The sequence below is a fragment of the Papio anubis genome, chromosome 11 (assembly GCF_008728515.1).
Source record: "Papio anubis isolate 15944 chromosome 11, Panubis1.0, whole genome shotgun sequence".
In the NCBI taxonomy this organism is placed as follows: Eukaryota; Metazoa; Chordata; class Mammalia; order Primates; family Cercopithecidae; genus Papio; species Papio anubis.
Genome location: NC_044986.1, coordinates 91,063,984 through 91,083,405, shown reverse-complemented (window position 1 = coordinate 91,083,405; position 19,422 = coordinate 91,063,984). Strand labels below are relative to the sequence as shown.

The 19,422-nt window shown below is 44.5% G+C and overlaps 1 protein-coding gene across 9 annotated transcripts in view; it reads left to right on the top strand.

Annotated features, from left to right (window-relative positions):
- CCNY (cyclin Y) overlaps window positions 1-19,422 on the top strand; it is a 310,137-nt gene that overhangs the window by 286,047 nt on the left and 4,668 nt on the right. For all 9 annotated transcript variants that reach the window (XM_017962728.3, XM_009214281.4, XM_017962727.3 and 6 more), the window contains 2 exons: window positions 5,305-5,471; window positions 18,313-18,475. In XM_017962728.3, the coding sequence (XP_017818217.1) occupies window positions 5,305-5,471; window positions 18,313-18,475 (330 nt within the window). The remainder of the gene's footprint in view (window positions 1-5,304; window positions 5,472-18,312; window positions 18,476-19,422) is intronic.

Sequence of the window (19,422 nt, the reverse complement as noted above, 5' to 3'; positions counted from 1 at the left end):
GCTTTCGCTCTGTTACAGGATGTATCATGTTGTCTGATTCCTTCAGTTAGCCGTAATGGAATATCACACCTGGTTCATGACTGGTTTTTCCCCAAACATTAAGTATTCTCTTAAATATTACCTAATACAGTTATTAATATTCATCTACTAAGGTAAGTTACAAAGTCAGAAGAAAATGTAGTCAGCTTTTTGTACTGAGCCAGTGAGCACCGACCTCTGTGGAGAGCTTGGGAGGTTTGAGCGCCTCACGTCTGTAAAGAAGTGGTGTCTCTGGTATCTGGGTGAAGATTGCATCACAGTCTTCTTTTTCTGCTGCTTTAACGATCTGGAGGTTTACTTAGGTCCAGCCCCCATTTTCTGCTGTCAGCACAGTGGTATTGCACATTTTCTGGTTGTCTCTTTGTTGGAGAGTGAGAGGAGTTTGTCATCAGCCTTTGTAAAATACACACCCTGGGACCCTGAGGTCAGTGCCAGCTGGAATTCCACTGAGCCTCACCTAGATCTTTACCTGAAGAGTTATGATGTTCACACAGAGGAAAATTATGATCTAAAACATTAGCTTATTCTTTCTGTTTATACTTAATATAATAAATGAAAATCCCCCAAAATTGATAAGGTTATTGAGCTTTCTTGAGTGACTTACTTTTTTCCACCAATAGTTATCACACTCAAATGCTATTATTGATGAGTGAAGGACACTTGGAAACTCCCACAAAGGCCTTTCCAGTGCAGTTACAATGCCATGCTTTATGACTTCCTGGACCTTATTTGAAAGTCTCTCTGGCTTCCTGTGTGCCCATAGCTGCCGCCTCTGAACTTTGTTGCTCACCACTGCACCTGTCTCACAAGCCAAGGACTCAGTTTCCCTTAATTCACTACACCTTTGTCAATGCAGTTCTCTTTCCTGAATGCCATTATTTGTGGTCGTTTTACTAGCAAATCACTCTCGTATGTAGTCCTGCTGACTTCCCTTGGGCTGGAAACCTGTCCTTTCAAAGCTCTTTCAGTAGCCTGCTGGAGCCCTGTGTGGATGTAGGCCCCTCGTCCTCCCTGCAGGGGACCATGTGTCCATGAAGCATTCAGGGAGCACGCACTGCTGGCCCCTGTGCTAGATGCCGCGCGTACTGGGGATGAGATGAGGGCTTATCCAGGCTTCCTATCCAGGGAAGAGGCCCTTACCCTACCCTGAGATAAATGCAGCACTCGGAGCAAGGGGAGGGTCACCCAACTAATTTGGGAAGGTCAAGGTGGACTTTCCCTATAATGGTTTTCCATTTTATTATTAGTATACTTAGAACCTCTTACTACAGCTTATTGGCTATTTGCCTTTGGGATTTCAAACGTGTTACTCCACTTGACCCATGAACAACTCCAGGGTTCGAGGCGTGGAACCCTGCACAGTTGAAAATCCACATAGAACTTTTGACCCCCCCAAAACTTAATAGCCTACTGTTGACTGAAAGCCTTACCTATAACATAAATATTTGATTATTTTGCATGTTATATGTATGCTGTACTGTATTCTTACAATGAAATAAGCCAGAGAAAAGAAAATGTTAAGAAAATAAGGACAAATATATATATGTGTGTGTGTGTGTGTGTGTATTTTTTTTTTTTTTTTGAGATGGAGTCTTGCTCTGTCACCCAGGCTGGAGTGCAATTTCACAATCTTGGCTCACTACAGCCTTCGCCTCCTGGGTTCAAGCAGTTCTCCTGCCTCAGCCTCCCAAGTAGCTGGGACCACAGGCATGTGCACCATGCCCAGCTTATTTTTGTATTTTTAGTAGAGATGGGGTTTCACCATGTTGGCCAGGATGGTCTTGATCTCCTGACCTCGTGATCTGCCCACCTTGGCCTCCTGACGTGCTGGGATTACAGGTGTGAGCCACCGCGCCCAGCCAGGAAAATATATTTCCCATTCATTAAGTGGAAGTGGATCATCATAAAGGTCGTCATCCTGGTCGTTTTCACGTTGAGTAGGCTGAGGAGGGGAGGAGGGATTGGTCTTGCTGCCTCTGGGGCTGTGGAGGCAAAAGAGGTGGAGAAGGTGGAAGGGAGGCAGGAGAGTCAGGTGCATTCGGTGTAGCTGTTAACGAAAATATCTGCATATTAGTGGATCCACACAGCTTGAACCTGTGTTGTTCAAGGGTCAACCGTACTTTCTTTTTAGGATTTTTACTTTGTCTTTAGTACGGTGCCCTGATCTATTCTAAGGAACATCTGATAAGCTATAAAAATCCAAGTTTTTAAAACTTAAAAAATTGCTATTTCATTATTAAAGCACTGAACACAGAACAGTAATCTTTTTAAGCAAGAGAACCATTAGTCATGGATGTTTTCATTCAGCAAACATTTGGGTGCCAAACCCCCCACCCCTCACCATGCCAAAATCCCCGTTTCTCTGGAAGAGACCGAGAAGAGTCTGACCTCCCCCTCCCCAACCCACCAGTTTCTCAGGGGCTTCACAACTGCACCTGGCAAAATAAGCCACAAGGAAGCTTCTGGTTGCTTTGGGGAGCATTAGACCCTCTCACTCTGTCTGTGGTTTAGGGATGAGGGGTGGGGGTCTCTGCAGAGGAGCTGGTCAAGCCATGTGACCCTACGCTGCTTGTGACCCTGCGCTGCTCATGGCCCATGACCCTACAGTGCTGGTGACCCTGTGCTGCTCACTGATGGTCTTTTTATCCTTAATCTGCCCAGAGTTTTGCTTCCATTAAGGATTGTTCCTCCATCCCCTTCTTCCACCCTGTCTTCCCCGCCACTGCTTTTGTCCCTCTACCCTTACTCACTTGCCCTTCTCTCCCTGGCCTCCTCCCTCCTGAACCCACCTGCTGCTTCTCCTGCCCCGCCACTTGCACAGTCACTGCCTCTAGAATCCTTGATCTTCCAATTTAATGTTTTATTGTGCAAGAGACCCCTTCAGTTTCCTTCTCATATGCCCCATATAATGTTGTAAGCCTAGTTTAGGCACTTGCAAACACAGCTTTGCCTTAGAAGTTCTTTTCCAAACTATTACAAGACTCAACAAGAACACCACATAACAGGTTTTACTCCTCCCTCTCCTTTGCTGCCCCTTCATCCTGTCTCCAGCCCTTAAAATGGAAGGGAGCCTCCAGTTCCAGGCCCAGCCCCTCCTTTTCTTAGTTCTTAAGTCCCCCCCAGGTCCCTTGCCCCTGGCTTTGCTCTTTCTGCCTGTCACAGACTCTCAGACTGGCACCCTAGTGCTGTCTTCTTGGAGCTCCAGACCTGTGTGTTCACTACTTATGTGGCATCCTCTAGGACATTTCAAGACAGAAATCATCCAGAGTTAGGCCTGCCATCTTTCACCAACCTCTTCCTCCCCAGTGCACCCTGTCCCAGAGAGCAGCACCTACCTAGCTGTGCAAGCTGGGAGCTGGGGTTCTTCCATAGCAGTCCACCTTCTGTGGTTGTTGGGTCCCCTCACAGGCCTTGTGCATTCGCATCCCGTAAGAGGCCTCTCCCAGTCAGTGTTAATTACCCTTTTTCTCAAGAACTTCCTAAACTTCATTAAGATGTCTCAAGAACATCCTAAAGAAGTAACAGGTGTGAATTCTTCCTTTTTAAAACTAAACAACAACAAACCGTTCCCATTCCATTTGGGAATGTTGGTATCATTTAACTGAAAATAATCTGTATTTTATTTATGTATAAACATTTCCTTTCCACATGTGCCTTTTTGCGTTTTGCAATATTTAAGACTTTATGGACATTATATACTAGGAATAATTATAACATTAATGGGTTTTATCTGCAAGTTCTTAAAGCATAGATGATGTGTGTTTGTTTTTTTTTTCTGATACATTTTCACTTTGCAAATGCATTTGATAAAAACTGTAGTAGTAATTTCATAGTTCAGAGAAGTGTTAAGACATACTATCAATAATAAACAGTTTTACTATGGGAAACTAAAAAAGACATTCTTACCTCGTGGCCCAACTTACTGGACTTTGTAGATATGTCTGATGTTTGTCTTCAACCTAAATTCTGTCAGTTTAGAAATCCTATATTACTTGGTTTTATTTTCCAATCATTTTAATGATTTAAAAATAGGTATATAAAATCATAATCACAATGATACACGACTTCACACCCATCAGGACGACTGTTACCAAAACAAAACAGAAAAATAAGCAGTGTTAGGGAGGATGTGAAGAAATTGGAATCCTTGTGCATTGCCAAAATGTGAAATGGTGCACACTGTGGAAAATGGTATGTCAGCTCCTCAAAAATTGAACATAGGATTACCCTATGATCGAGCAATTCCACCTCTGGGTATGTACCCAAAGGAATTAAAAGCACGGATTCAGACAGATGTTTGTACACCAGGGTTCGTAGCTGCATGGTTCACAATAGCCAAACGGAGGAAACAGCTCAAATGTTCATTGACAGATGAATGGATAAACACGATGGGGTATGAGCATACAGTTGAATATTATTCAGTCTTAAAAAGGAAGGAAGTTCTGACCCATGCCACAACATGGGTGAGCCTTGAGGACATTACACGAAGTGGTAATAAGCCAGACAGAAAAGGACAAATATTTTATGATTCTACCAATATCATGTGCCAAAAATAGTCAGATTCATAGAGACAGATTCATAGAGAATGGTGGTTGCCAGTAGCTGCAGAGAGGGAGGAAGTAGGGAGTTATTATTTAACGGGTGTAGAGTTTCAGTTTGGGAAGATGATAAAGTTCTGGAGATGGATGGTGGTTTTGGTTGCACAGCAGTGTGTCAGGTGAATGTGGTAACCACCACACTGCAGAAACAACACAATGGTGTGAATGTACCTAATGCCGCTGAACTGAAAATGGTTAAATGGTAAATTATATGTTGTGTATATTTTACCACAATAATTAAAAGATAGGCTTAACAACTGCATGTGTATCTACAGTTACCTCAAAACAAAAAGCTTAATTTTTAAAAACCTACAAACAAAAAAAAAATAAGTGTATTGTCTATCCTTTCTGTTGGAACATTCATTAACATGTATGGATATCACAGTTGATAGAGTGAGAAATTAGCCTGTGCTTCCTGGAATTGGTTCCTCCACAGAGTCTGTTTAAGATCCAGCTGCACCCACACTGTCCACTGACGGAGTGGGACTTTTAGCCCATGTTTCATCAGACTCATTGAGCCCTTTGGCCTTTTCAAAATAAATATGATTGGGTAATAAATTCCCATTTAAAGGTGGATATGATACATAATATTTTAGCATTTCTTGAGGTGTGCTGGTGTTTAGGAGAAAACAAATCACTTAGCTCTGGCATTGTCTTGTCTTCCCAGGTGTACCTTGAAAGACTTTTAACATATGCAGAGATAGATATCTGTCCGGCCAACTGGAAGCGGATTGTTTTAGGGGCGATCCTGCTGGCCTCCAAGGTGTGGGATGACCAGGCTGTATGGAATGTGGATTACTGCCAAATCCTGAAAGACATCACGGTGGAGGACATGTGAGTAGGGGAACGGGGGCAGGTGGCCATCAGAGTCTTGGCCAGACCATTTGGAAAGAAAGCTGCCTCCTTTTTTAATGGTCTGTATAGTGCAGAATGAATGCATTTGACTGAATGTCTATTGTGAGCTGGTACCACGGGGGCATGGCTATGGAATATTACATATGAAAACCTGCGTTTCTCATTATGTGGATCATGAACAGGTACTGGTGACACCTCCTGGTTTTGTGAAACTGGTTTACGGAAACTATATTGTAGGCAAACACTCCTTTAATTAGAAAGGTGTGGTCCAGCACTGATAGCAGCCTGTGATGGTTTATATTTGGGCTTCGTATCTCACTGCAGACTGATCACAGGGAGGTAATGCCCCCATACAGTCCTTTGTAGGCAATAAGCCAATCCAAAAAGCACAAAAGCTAAAATATTTTATATTTTTGTTTAGTTTCACAGAGAAAACATCCACTTCTTTGTCATGTTTTGCAGGCTCAGTTGCCTCAGGTCAGCCTTGTGTCCTGGGGCTCCCACTTGCAGCATGAACACAGCTCATGGAGGGGCATCGGCCTTGGGGGGCGTGGGGACTGAGAGCTGTCCACTCCCCTTACTCTTTGGGCAGTGTCAGGGTTTCTCAGATGGGCCAGTCTTCAATTTAGGTGAGGATTATTAGTAGGACACCTGCAGACTATTGTTTGGGGAGTGGGGTCTCTATGGACTGGGAATCCAGGAACTGAGTTCAGAGCCCTTGGGGAAGAAGGAATTGTAGAAAACAATCAGCTAGCACTACTTGACTTACGGTTCCTTATGATTTATAGTCACTTCTGACATTATTGTTGCTAAAACTTTTCTCATACGTTTTGTTTGGCAAACCTCCTCAAGACGTCTTTAAGCTGGAGGAGGTTACCAGCTCTGTCCCAGTCTACACCCACATCCCTGCCCCCAGTAATCCTCAGATGCAGGACCTTCCCAGTGCCTGTGACAGCTACCACTGCAGGGGCATCCCTGGGCTGCAGACTTGTGGGCATGCGATTCCGGATTCCGCAGTAGCCTAGGGCCCTCCTTGCCTCCGGTTACCAACTCCCTGGGCACCCATTGTTGTGGCCTTTGAAGTATGCTTGTTTATGTTCTTAGGGCATTTGTTGCAGAGCCTATTCCTGCTGCAGACCTATAAAATTTCATCCTGTGTCTGCAGTTCTCTATTACATAAAGTAAGAAACACATAAAGAAGTTTTTTTTTAAATCAGAACTATATAGTAAGAAAAATAAAATTCTTGACTATATTTCATGGTGAAAGCAGCTACTAAAACAGTTGTCATTCATATCATAAAGGAGGTGGACATTTGGGTGCAAGGTATAAGAAATTCTGGCCTGTTTTCTTTATTAGGGATTATCTTTCCTCAGCTCCTTGGTATCATTTGACACTGACCAGCACGTCACGTGATGACTTCCTGGCTGTCCCCTCCTGTTAGATGGTACATGACCAGTGACTTGGTTTAGGTGGTGCCCAGGTTCTGTGAGAGCACAGAGGCCCCCCCCCCCATGACTAGGTGTGTCCACTTAAAGCCAGAATACCTGATGAAATTAGACTCGGTCTTAAATATTATGATTTGTATCGTAGCTGTATTTGTAAAAGGAAGTGAGAGACAAACACAAATTATAGATACCACAGAAGCATGAAAACAAAAGAGAACAGAGAAAAATGGTCAGTGAAGAACATTAGAGGTGTGGAGGAGATGCTTTTTGTACTCTTATCCTTAACCCACCAGGTTTAATTCACTAAAATGCCAGCAAACTAAATTTTCGTGGAAACTTAGGATCAATGGAAAATCCCCTTAGTTGATTTAAAATTTTGAGGAAGTTTATAAACTGTTTGTCAGGAGGTACACATTACTCAGTTCATGCACATGTCAGTTGAATCCTCTCAGCACCCCTGTGACATGTGTACTGATGTCCATGTCACAGATCTGGATACTGAGGCCTAGAGAGGGTCAGTAATGCCCCAACAAAAGAACCAAGTGGGGAGGTTTACCCCCAGCTGATGAGCAAAGGCTCACCTTTCTCAATCCCAGTGACCATTACACAGTGGCCAAATGAAAATGATGTGTACTGGTCCCCAGTTACGAAGATGTTTTAATTAAGGGCATGAAACATTCATTTTTATTTTTTCCTACTCTCCTTAAATAAAAAGATAGGAGGGTAAAGTAACAGGTAATTTGGAATTCTAGGTACTTAGGTTGTATTCATTGAAGGTTAAAATTCAAGTCAGTAAAAACCAATTACCAGGAATTTATAATCACAGTAACAACAAGAGCAGCAGCAGCTATCCTATATTGAGCACTTCCTCGCTCAAAAGAAATGACTTTTCTGTGTTAATTCACATCTCACATTTATACATGAGGCGGTACTATTGTTTCCATTTTACAGATGAAAACATGGCACTGAGAATTAAGTAAGATGCCCAGGTCACTTGACTAGTAAGTCAGTCAAAATTTATGTTTCTTCTCTTCTAAGCAATTGGAGCTACAGTTGTTTTATTTATCTAATACTTAATTTTTAAAAAAAACCTATTTTTTGTAAGTCAACTCTTTTTCTACACAGAGAAGTTAAAACAGTTGGCCAGTGTTCATTCAGCTGAAATTAATATCAAGAATTGTTTTGATAATGATAGCCTTAATATCTGTTCTTTTGATAGGCAGTCAATAGCTTAAACAATTACACATTATAATAAGGTTGGATTTTTTTTTCAATTGCAAAATTGTAATAGTTTACTGAATGAAACTGCTGCTTTACTCATTAAGATTTTGAAAGAATCAGCACTGTGGTTAGTAGAATAGTAGGATTGATGTTAAAATTCTGTTCCGTATTTTGTCCAAAGAAAATTGATCATTTTTTAGCCTGCTTTTTGCCTTTTTTGAAAGCTATTGGTGCACAGGCTACCCCATCACCATCGGAGCCACTGGCTGAACCTTAGTGACTCATGCAGCATTTGATCAGTGCCCCGCATGCCTGTAGCTGGGCAGAGGAAGGAGGCATTCAGGAAGACCTGATGTTTCTAAAAGGTCTGACCATAAATAGTTCTCCTGAAGAAACTCTGGAGTGCCACCTTTTTCCAATGCCCTCTGCCAGGCTGGAGAACAGATCATGGGGAGATGCAGCTCAGGCACCCTGTGCTCCTCTGTTTTCCTTGCAGAGCTCTGAGGACTGAAGGCCCAGAGTAGGCAAAGTTGTAACCCAGCCAGACTGAGTCCTTGCATGTTCAGATTCTTGCATATTTTATTCTACTGTTTGTTTTGAGAGCCACTGTGGTCCATCTACAATATATTGTTTACTCTTTGGTTATATGATTAACACACTGTAAGACTCTATATGTTCTCCATAGAAAAGCTGATCAAACAATCACATATATGGATATTTGGGGAGGGATAGACACGTTTTCCCCCTGCCAGAAGATTGGAGGGAGCATGGAGCTTCCTTCTGATAGGGGTGATAGCCGAAAGGATCCTCTGAACCACACATTTGCAGTTCCTGATTATGCAGAGGTACTTGGCACAGTTGTGTCTCCATTTCTTTCTGGAGGTGCCAGCCAGTGACCACAATAGCGGAGGTCTTTATACATTTTGGCCTGTTTATCCCTAGAAGAAGTTTGAAAAATTTTGTATACCCACTACATTTTTTTTTTTCTTAAAGACAGACTTTCGCTCTTGTTGCCCAGGTCAGAGTCCGATGGAGTGATCTCGGCTCACTGCAACCTCTGCTTCCCGGGTCAAGTGATTCTCCTCAGCCTCCTGTGTAGCTAGGATTACAGGCACCTGCCATTAGTCCTGAGTAATTTTTGGTATTTTTAGTACAGACGGGTTTCACCATGTTGGCCAGGCTGGTCTCAAACTCCTGACTTCAGGTGATCTGCCCGCGTTGGCCTTTGTAGTTGATATTTGAAAATGTTTATCCCAAGTTTTAGTCATTGTAAAGGATGTTATTTGCAATATATTTTATATCGTAGGATTTTAAAGTTAAAAGTATACATTGGAGACTGAATATACCAGAGTAATATGAAACTCACAATTACCCATTTTCTTAGAGGTGAAAATTTTACATTGTTCCTTTTTCTCCTTGAACTCATTATTTTCTTTCTAGTTTCCTCACACATTAGCCTCTTTCTCAAAATTCTCCATGTCAAAAATATACATTTAAGTCAAAATTGCAGTAGTGTTTTCTGGATGATAATGTTCTAATTTATTAAAAACACTTTCAGGTCCGAGTTGTCATTAGTACACAGTTGATCAAAATATAGACATACTAAGGCTGGGCGTGGTGGCTCACACCTGTAATCCCAACACTTTGGGAGACCGAGGTGGGTGGATCACTTGGGGTTAGGAGTGCAAGCCAGCCTGGCCAACATAGTGAAATGCCGTCTGTACTAAAAATACAAAAAATTAGCTGGTACTGGTAACGCTCACCTGTAGTCCCAGCTACTCAGGAGGCTGAGGCATGAGAATCGCTTGAGCCCAGGAAGTGGAGGTTGCAGTGAGCTGAGATCGTGCCACTGCTCTCCAGCCTTAGCGACAGAGCAAGACTCTGCTTTATATTTTTTTTAAAGTCAATATAAATTCTTAAATATAAAAAGTAAAACCTTATAGGAAATAGATCTCTTAATGAGATCAGTAGTTTTTTCTTTCATTAGTTTGTATTTTTGTGTATGATGATTATTGAAACCAGGCTGAGTATCAGTTTTATTCCCCTTTCCCTTCTTTTGCCTCTTTGGTGTGAGTTCAGAGCACATGTTCAGATGAGTAGGTGAAATTTTGAGGAGTTTTATTATAGCTGTGTCACTCAAGTCTTAAAACACTTCTTGAATTTTATGCTGAAGTATTAGTAAAGGCTATTTAAATGAGCCTACCAACCCCCACTTCAGTTTGTTGAAAGCAAAAATTGGAAACCATCCAAGTAGCCTGTCATTAGAGTCATTCACTTTCCCAGTACCACATGTTGGGATATAGTCTTTTTCCTGGGCTCCTCAGACGATTTTCCCCCTGAGACAGTGAACCTTAGTAAGGGCGGGTGACCAGCCCGCCTTTCCCTCCCAGGGCAGGAGAAGAGCGACTGGGAAAGAAGAAGCCAGAAGGATAACCTGCCCACACAGATTTGTTCTCCAGCAAGTCAGTTTTAGGAGAGTGAAATGAAAGTTACAGATCTAGAAATCTCTTTCCTAATGCTGTGTTCTCAAGCACGCTTAGAGACACTTTCTGTACCGTAAATTGAATGCATATCCCAGCTTGAAGTCCAGAGTCCCACTGAGTCCTGTAACAGATGTTCTTCATGATATGGGCTGAATTGTCTCCTCTAAAATAGATGTGTGAAGTCCTAACCCCCAGACCCTCAGAATGTGACCGTATTTGGAGATACATTTTTTAAAGAGGAAATTAAATTAAAATGGGGTCGTTAGGGTGGGCCCTAATCCAGTATGTCTGATGTCCTCATAAGAAGAGATTAGGACACAGACAACACAGAGGGACGGCCATGTGAGGACACAGAGAGGGTAGCATCTGCAAGCCAAGGAGAGAGGTCTTGGAAGAAACCAACCCCACTGACACCTTGATCTTGGACTAGTAGCTTATAGAATTGTGAGAAAATAAATTTCTGTTGTTGAAGCCACCCAGTCTGTAAGACTTTGTTACCTGTGTTAGTCTGCCGCCCTAGCTGACTAATACAGATTATGGTACTGGGAAGTGAGGTGCTGCTGTAGAAAATACCTAAAAATGTGGAAGTGGCTTTGAAAGTCGGTAAGGAATAGAGGCAGGAGGAGTTTTGAGGTGCATATTAGAAAAACCAAAGACTGCCTTGAAGGGATTGTTGGTAGAAATGTGGGAAATAAAAGTGCTTCTGGTGAGGACTCAGAAAACAGGACAGCTATAAAGAATGCCTCTACCATTTTGGATGCATTCACATGTCATCATGAATAGAATGTTGTTGGCAATATGAATGTCCAGGGTGCTTATGGTGAGGTCTCAGAAAGAAGTGAGGAGCATGTTCCTGGGAGCTGGAGGAAAGGTGATCCTTGTTGGAAAGTGGCAAAGACCTGACCAAATAGTGTTCTAGTGTTTTGTGGAAAGTAGAATGTTTAAGAAATGAATGTGGATGTTTTAGCCAAGGAGATTTCCATGCACAGTGTGGAAGGCACAGCCTGGTTCCTCTTGCTGCTTGTAGTGTAGTGTGAGAGGAGAGAGATAAACAGAAGGAGGGATTATTCAGTAACAAGGAACCAAATCTTCTAGCCGAAGATTTAGAAATCTCAAATCTTCTAATCTCAGTTTATCCATATGGCAAAAAAAAAAAAATGGGAAAGTGTGCTCTGGAGGCAACACAAGGTGTGGTGGGACAGCATTTGCTGAAGAGATTACAGATGTGACGCATGGATCCAGTCGACCATCTCAGCAGAAGCGCTGCCGGCTTGCACCCAAGGGCCCAGAGACAGGACAGGTGAAGCAAGGCTGTCGTACTCTGGCATTCCACAGGCCAGCAGAACTGTCTGGCATGATGTGTGATATCCTCCAGGGAAAGGGATGAATGATCCTGAGATGGTACCGAGGCCAGCAGGGCTGCCACTGCCACTGTGGGCCCAGCAGGCACAGCCTGGAGTGAGGCTGTTTCCTCCTTGGCTCCAGGGGGTTAGGCCAAGGCAGGGCTGGCTTCCTGGGGGCCGGTGATGGCACATCAGCAGAGAGAACTGCTCTCAAGTCTTTGATCCCTGGAGCTTGCCCTGCTAGATTTCAGGCTTGCTGGACACCGTGACTGCTTTCTTTCTGAGTTTTTTTCTTTCTTTTGGAAGTAAAGGGGATGCCTGTCCTATGTCTGTTGTGTGCCTGTGCCGCCATTGTATTTTGGAAGCAGGTCACTGGGTCACAGCTGGAGAGGAATTTTGCCTTAGGATGAATCATACCTCATGCTTCACCCATACCTGATTCAAATGATATTTGGATAGGATTTGGGACTTAGAGATGGAGCGGGAATGATTAGGACTTTGGGGCCGTTAGGATGAGGTGAGTGTGTTCTGCACATAAGGTGGACATGAATTCTGAAGGGCATGACGGCAGTGTTGCGGGGCTGAACTTTGGCCCCCTCAAATTCACATGCAAAGCCCTCCCAACCCCTAGTTTAAGATGTAACCATGTCTGGAGATAAGGTCTTTAAAAACCTAATTAAATTAACATTGGTTCATTTGGGTGGGTCCTAACCTAATATGACAGGTGTCCTATAAGAAGAAGAGATCAGGACACAGGCAACAGACAGAGGGATGAGCGTGTGAGACTCAGATGGCCACCAGCAAGCTATGGAGAGTGGCCTCAGGAGATAGCAGTCTGCCAATAGCTTGGACTTAACAGCCACAAACTGTGGGGAAAAAATTCCTGTTGTTTAAGCCTCCTAGCATTTTCGTTACAGCAGCTCTTGCAAACTAATACACCCTGTAAACTTTATTAAAAGAAGGAATTGAATCCGTATTCTAGGAGCTGCTGGGGATATCTGTGGACATAGATGCTGGTGGAGCTAGAGGCTCCAAGTTATTTTGTGGCACCCACACAGTAAATAGATTCACTATGAGAATTTTTAGAAATGAATGCTTCATTCAGTCTTTCCCAGTCAAACCATATGAGCTCCCAGGAATTGGTGGAATTGGGCATCACTTGGCTGAATGGCTGAGGGAAGATCATGACTCCTCGGTAGCCCTTTATGGGAAGAGGAGGCAGCACGAGGCTCACTGGAAGCTGGGGGCCCTGCGCCAAGATAAAGATGAGCAGAGGCACTGCCGGTCAGTTTTCCCAGCATAGCTTCAGGAATAGAGCTGAGATGACACAGCCTGTAGAACAGGGGCCTGGACAGCCATCTGAGCTGCACTCCCTACCTGCAACGCCTTGGATGAGCAATGGGTTCCTTCCGCAAATCCCATTTGGGTATCCCAGAATGGGGGAGGTGCATGCCAGAAGCTTGTCATTCTTGGCACGCTATGGAAGTCCCCAGGATGCTAGAATCCTCTTGTTCTACCTCCCAAGTGGGAAAAGAGTCAGTGGCTTGGGCCTGAGGCAGGGTGGGAGGCGTTTGGGCAGGAGAAGTCTCAGATCTCCTGGGGTTGGCTCCGTCCTAGCAAGGGCTGCCCTGCCATACTTCTCTGTAATCCCATCACTCAGAATATTGCTAACATTTTTATTATATAGAACTTCCCAGTGTTTACATAGATTTTATTTTTACAAAACTGGGCTCATATTGTACGTGCTGTTTTAAACTTTTCGCCATTTAGCCGTGTGTTAATCTGTCTCAATTTCCTGGCGGAGACAAACAACCCGAGCTTTCCCTTGGAGCTCCTGAGCAGGGAGAGGGCTCACAGGTTTCAGACGGAAAGCTTTTCAAATGGGGTTTTTGTTAGTGCTTGTTCTTCTAGGTACCCTTTGGTACCCCTCTTCGTGGCCTCCTGTGTCCCAGCTTCCTGAAGTGACTTTCCTGGTATTTTTGACCATAGGCTAATCTCCTGCTCAAGAATTATCCAACAGTGAGAACTTGACTTGGAGTCCCCCCATGTACCTTTGGACAGAGGGGTTCTGGCTTGGAAGGTAGCTGACTGTGTAGCTGTGTGTCTGTGGGCGCAGGCTGAAGAACACTGTACGATGAGTGTCACTGAGATTTGCAGGCAGAACAGTCAGGGCACTAGGCCATGTGGATAGTCACCAGCACCAGTCAGATGTTATCTCTAGGCAGACCTCATATGGGAAGATGGGGCCAAGGGCCAGCGTTTCTCCCACTTTCACCAATAATCAGTGGTCACAGCATCACAGGCCAGCTTAGAGCAAGAAGTGGCAACCGCTGTGGATGGGGAAAGGACGATGAAATTTCACCGTGCAGAGTTCTGTAGGCAAAAAGCCTGTAAAAAAAAAAAAAAAAAATTACACCTCAGGGTTTGTCTGCTTCTTGTTTTTGTTTTGCAGTGTTCCTGTAAGTGTCATTTTCATGTGTAGACAAATCCAAATAAGGAGAAATCAAGTGACTTGTCCAAGCATTGCATGGCACAGGAGAACACAGAGAAAGAACTTCAGTTCCTCTGTAGATTCCTGGTGTCTGGGGTTTTGTTTTTAAATTGTGGTAAAATGTATGTGGCACAAAATTTACGATTGTAGCCATTTTTAAGTGTACATTTCTGTAGCGTTAAGTACATTCACATTGTTGTGCAACCATTAACCACCATCCATCTCTAAAACCCTTAATTTTCGCAAAGTGAAACTCTGCCCCGTTAAACACTAACTTGCCTTTCCTCCTTCCTCCAGCTCCTGGTAATCACTGTCCTACTTTTTGTCTCTATGAACTTGACTACTTTCGGGACCTCACATAAGTGGGATCATACAGTCTGTGTCCTTCTGTGTCCGGCATATTTCACTGGCCGTAATGTCCTCAAGGTTCCTCCATGTTGTAGCGTGTGTCTGAATTTCCTTTCTTTTCAGGGCTGTGTAGTATTGCCCTGAGGGTGTGTGTCCCGTTTTGTTTGTCCCATGTACACTTGGGTTGCTTCCACATTGGGCTAGTAGGAATGGAGGCTGTAAGTGTGGCTGTGCAGATACCTCCTCAAGACTCTGCTGCTTGTTCTTCTGGGAAGTGACCCTAGTTTCTAGAAAAATAGGCAGCATATTAGATGCTTTTTACATCATTTTAGAGTTCTGTTTTCAAGTTGCTGAATTGCACCAAATTGGGTTTTTATACAGTGTTGATCTATTTTGAATATTTCTGAAATGTGCTTTTTGTTGATCAACTTGAATGTATTTCTTACAATGTTTTACACCAAAACTGTTTCTTCATAGTTATCTAAATGTGGATAGTAAATCCATCAGGCCCATTCTTGGCATCACATTAGTTTTCTGATAATTTATCACATAGCAAGCTGCCAGTGTCCCTGTAAAAGATGTGCTGCTGTAGTTTGGAAATTCAAGTTTTGGAAATTATTTCTATTTTAGAAATCTTTAGAAAAAATTATTTTCAAAATCTTTAGAAAAAAATTCATTGTTCGATACAACAGCTCTAAAATCTGTTTCCCCAAAGCTTAACCAGAAACTCAAGCTTGGAGAAAGGTTGTTCTGTTTTCCAGGGAACCCTGGGAAAATGCTGCCTTGTTCAAAAGCAGCTTCCTCTTGACTTTGCTCATAGTGTCTGCCTCCATCTAGAAGCATGGTGTCTGTATATCATTTTGGGCAGGATTATCAGGCTGTTCTCTTAGAATACTAGGACTTCTTAGCATTGGGAGAATACGCTCTGCAGTGATGCCTGTTGGCCACCAGACGGCGGTGTGTCCATGGCAGCTCCCAGGTTCACCTGGGATTTGCTCCTTGGACGTTTATTTCGACACTTCTGGCCTTAGCAGTACCTCTGACACCTTTGTTTTATTGAAATCTTACCTGGATTCCAGTATTTCGCAGGATGATCACTTAAATAAAAGTTGTTTTAAGTAAAAATTATCCCAAATCAAAGTAAATTATTATTTATTTATTTATTTTTGAGATGGAGTTTTGCTCTGTTGCCCAGGCTGGAGTGCAGTGGGGCAATCTCGGCTCACTGCAACCTCCGCCTCCTGGGTTCAAGCAATTCTCCTGCCTCACCTTCCCGAGTAGCTGGGAAATTAGAGGTGCCCACCACCATGCCTGGCTAATTTGTTTTGTTTTGTTTTTTGTTTTTTGTTTTTTTTTTTGAGACAGAGTTTCACTCTTGTCGTCCAGGCTAGAATGCAATGGTGCAATCTTGGCTCACTTCAGTCTCCACCTCCCGGGTTCAATGGATTCTCCTGCCTCAGCCTCCTGAGTAGCTTGGATTATAGGCATGTGCCACCATGCCCGGCTAATTTTCATTGTATTTTTAGTAGAGTTGAGGTTTCACCCTGTTGGCCAGGCTGGTCTCAAACTCCTAAACTCAGGTGATCTGCCCACCTCAGCCTCCCAAAGTGCTGGGATTACAGGCGTGAGCGACCACGCCCAGCCTAAATTCTTAAAAACTATAAAACTTACTACAGTAAATACATTTGGAGCTTGTTATAAGTCTTTTCACAAGGCTATGCGGAAACAAGCAGTGATGCTCTTCATCTGATGAAGAGACTGGAACAGGCCCTCTTCAGGCCTCCTTCCTTGCTGCCTGCCCATGGTTCCCAGTGCTCCTTTGCCCAGCAGCTTCTGTCTCCCCAGAGCCACTGGCCTTGCTCAGCCCCAGCCTCCCTGCCCGCCTCCTTACCGCTCCTGTCCTTTGTCACAGCAACTTGAGCTGGTGTGGAGCCCTCCTCAGTGCTTTATAGCTGAGTGCCATGACTCACCGGCAACAGCCATAGGGGTCTCGGGACATCACTCAGGACAGGATGGTGCCTGTGTGTGGGGCTCAGACCCGAACCGGCAGCATTCAGCAGAGTTGGCGGGACGTAACTCAGAATGCTGAGGCTGGGATCGGGGTCAGGAGGGTGGAGGCCCTGCACTAGGGCCCTGGCTTCACTCACAGGAAATGGTGACTGTGCATTCTGGCTACCTGCAGCAGGTTGAAGGGGACCCACTCTACCTGAAATACCCCCTCCTCAGCCCTGGTTCCTCTCTGCCAGAGCTCCTTGCTTCTGTCACCTCAGTTCAGCTCTCACTGCTGTAGGAAGCCTTCTGAGAGGTCACGTGCTGGGGGCCAGGCATGCAAAAGCAGATGTTGCAGTTTCTGGCTATGAGGAGACCAGTTCAAGAGGCTGAGTTCAGCAGCCACATGCTGCATAGTATGGGCAAGGACAGGAAGTGCCTGGAGGGTGTGTGGTGGGTGGGCACCCCTGGGGGCTTCCTGGGGAGAACGTGCTGAATCTGGGTGCCTGACCCAGGACTGGTGCTCCACAGATAGTTCCCTCACTGAGAAGGTTCCCCACCCAGAGGAACTATCCAGAAATCAACCTAATTTGAAAGATAGCTGACACAAGAAGTTCTCAAAGTAGAAGTTTTTAAATTTCTCCCAGCAACCCATCAGCATGTAGATGGGCTGGCGGGGTGGGTCTCAGCACCTCCTCTCCTGACTTACCTTTTTAGTTGAATGGTTCTCAGAGTGTGGCCCCGAGGCAAGAGCCTCAGCCTCACCATCACCAGGGAACTCCTTAGAAATGCACATTCCCAGGCCCCACCCCAGACCTACTGATCCCCACAGTGTGAGAGTGAAGCCCCATGTCTGTTCTAACAAGCTCACCAGGCGATGGAGTGCATGCTCAAGTGTGGGAACTACTGCTTCCATTCTTCCCAGCTTGTGAGTTCTCTTTCTAAGAGACTGAGGCAGAGACTGGACACTCCCCCCCCATAATCCCTGCCTTTTGCCTAAGAAAGCGTATACACAGTTCTTCCCCTCTTTTCTCCCTGGAGGCAGGGAGGGGCCACCAAGGAAACCAAGGTCCTCTAGGTCTGCAGAGGCCGAGTGTTTTCCTTTGGGGCCCTGCCGAAGGACCCTCACTGGACTCTACATGGCAGCTCTTGGCTGCTCCATCCACCCTGTGTTAGCAGCCTGTCCTCACGGAGACCTGCAGCCAGAGCCTGCTATGTGTGTGTTAGATCTCAGTGAAGTGATTCACCCTGAAACCCTTCCTGGTGATGATCCCAATTAATCAGTCCTCATCCTGGGCACCAGATCAGGTGGATTTGGCTTTTAATCCCAATATGGTGGTGAGACTGCAACTCTGGTGTCCAGACAGACATTTAATTAGATCACTGGTCTCCCTGGTGGATGCAGTTTTCTGAACTCAGGTCTCCAGCAACTTGCCTTGGCAGGCCATGCGGCCTGGTGTGGTGGCTAAGCACAGGCTATTTTTGTCTTTGCTTTGCAGGAACGAGCTAGAGCGACAGTTTCTTGAATTGCTGCAGTTCAACATCAATGTTCCTTCCAGTGTCTATGCCAAGTATTATTTTGATCTTCGTTCTCTGGCAGAAGCAAACAACCTGAGCTTTCCCTTGGAGCCCCTGAGCAGGGAGAGGGCTCACAAGCTTGAGGTAAGATGCTTTAAAACAGCATTTTGTGGTGCAGTGTTGCTGATGCATCATCTGAGGACCAGGGATGTATGTGGTCACACTGATCATTTTCCCCACTACATGATATAAAATAAAGATGAGCTACTAGGATATATAGCTGGGCAGTTCATTATAATTTGTCCTTCTTTTTTCTTTGAGACAGAGTCTCACTCTGTCACCCAGGCTGGAGTACAGTGGCGCAATCTTGGCCCACTGCAGTCTCTGCCTCCCGGGTTCAAGCAGTTTTCCTGCTTCAGCCTCCCAAGTAGCTGGGATTACAGGTACTTACCACCACACCCAGCTGATTTTTTTTATTTTTAGTAGAGACGGGGTTTCACGATGTTGGCCAGGCTGGTCTCAAACTCCCGACCTCAGGTGATCCACCCGCCTTGGCCTCCCCAAGTGCTGGGATTACAGATGTGAGCCACTGCACCTGGCCAACCGCTTCATATTTTTAATAAACATAGTTTTTTGTTTTTTGTTTTTTTTTTTTGAGATGGAGTCTTGCTGTGTTGCCCAGGCTGGAGTGCAGTGGCGCAATCTCAGCTCATCACAACCTCCACCTCCTGGGTTCAAGTAATTCTCCTGCCTCAGCCTCCCTAGTAGCTGGGACTACAGATGTGCGCCACTGTGCCCGGCTAATTTTTTTTGTATTTTTAGTAGAGACATACAGGATTTCATTATGTTGGCCAGGCTGGTCTAGAACTCCTGACCTTGTGATCTACCCATCTTGACCTCCCAAAGTGCTGGTATTACAGACATGAGCCACCGCAATTCTATTTTGAAATAAAATATTTTTTAAAACCCTTATCTTTGCAGATAGGTTTAAAAAAATTATAAATCCCCCCAAAAAGCATTTCCCACCATATAAGCCCCTCAAAAAGGTATTTCTCAACATGCACTTTTATAGGAAAAAGCTGCCAGATGAT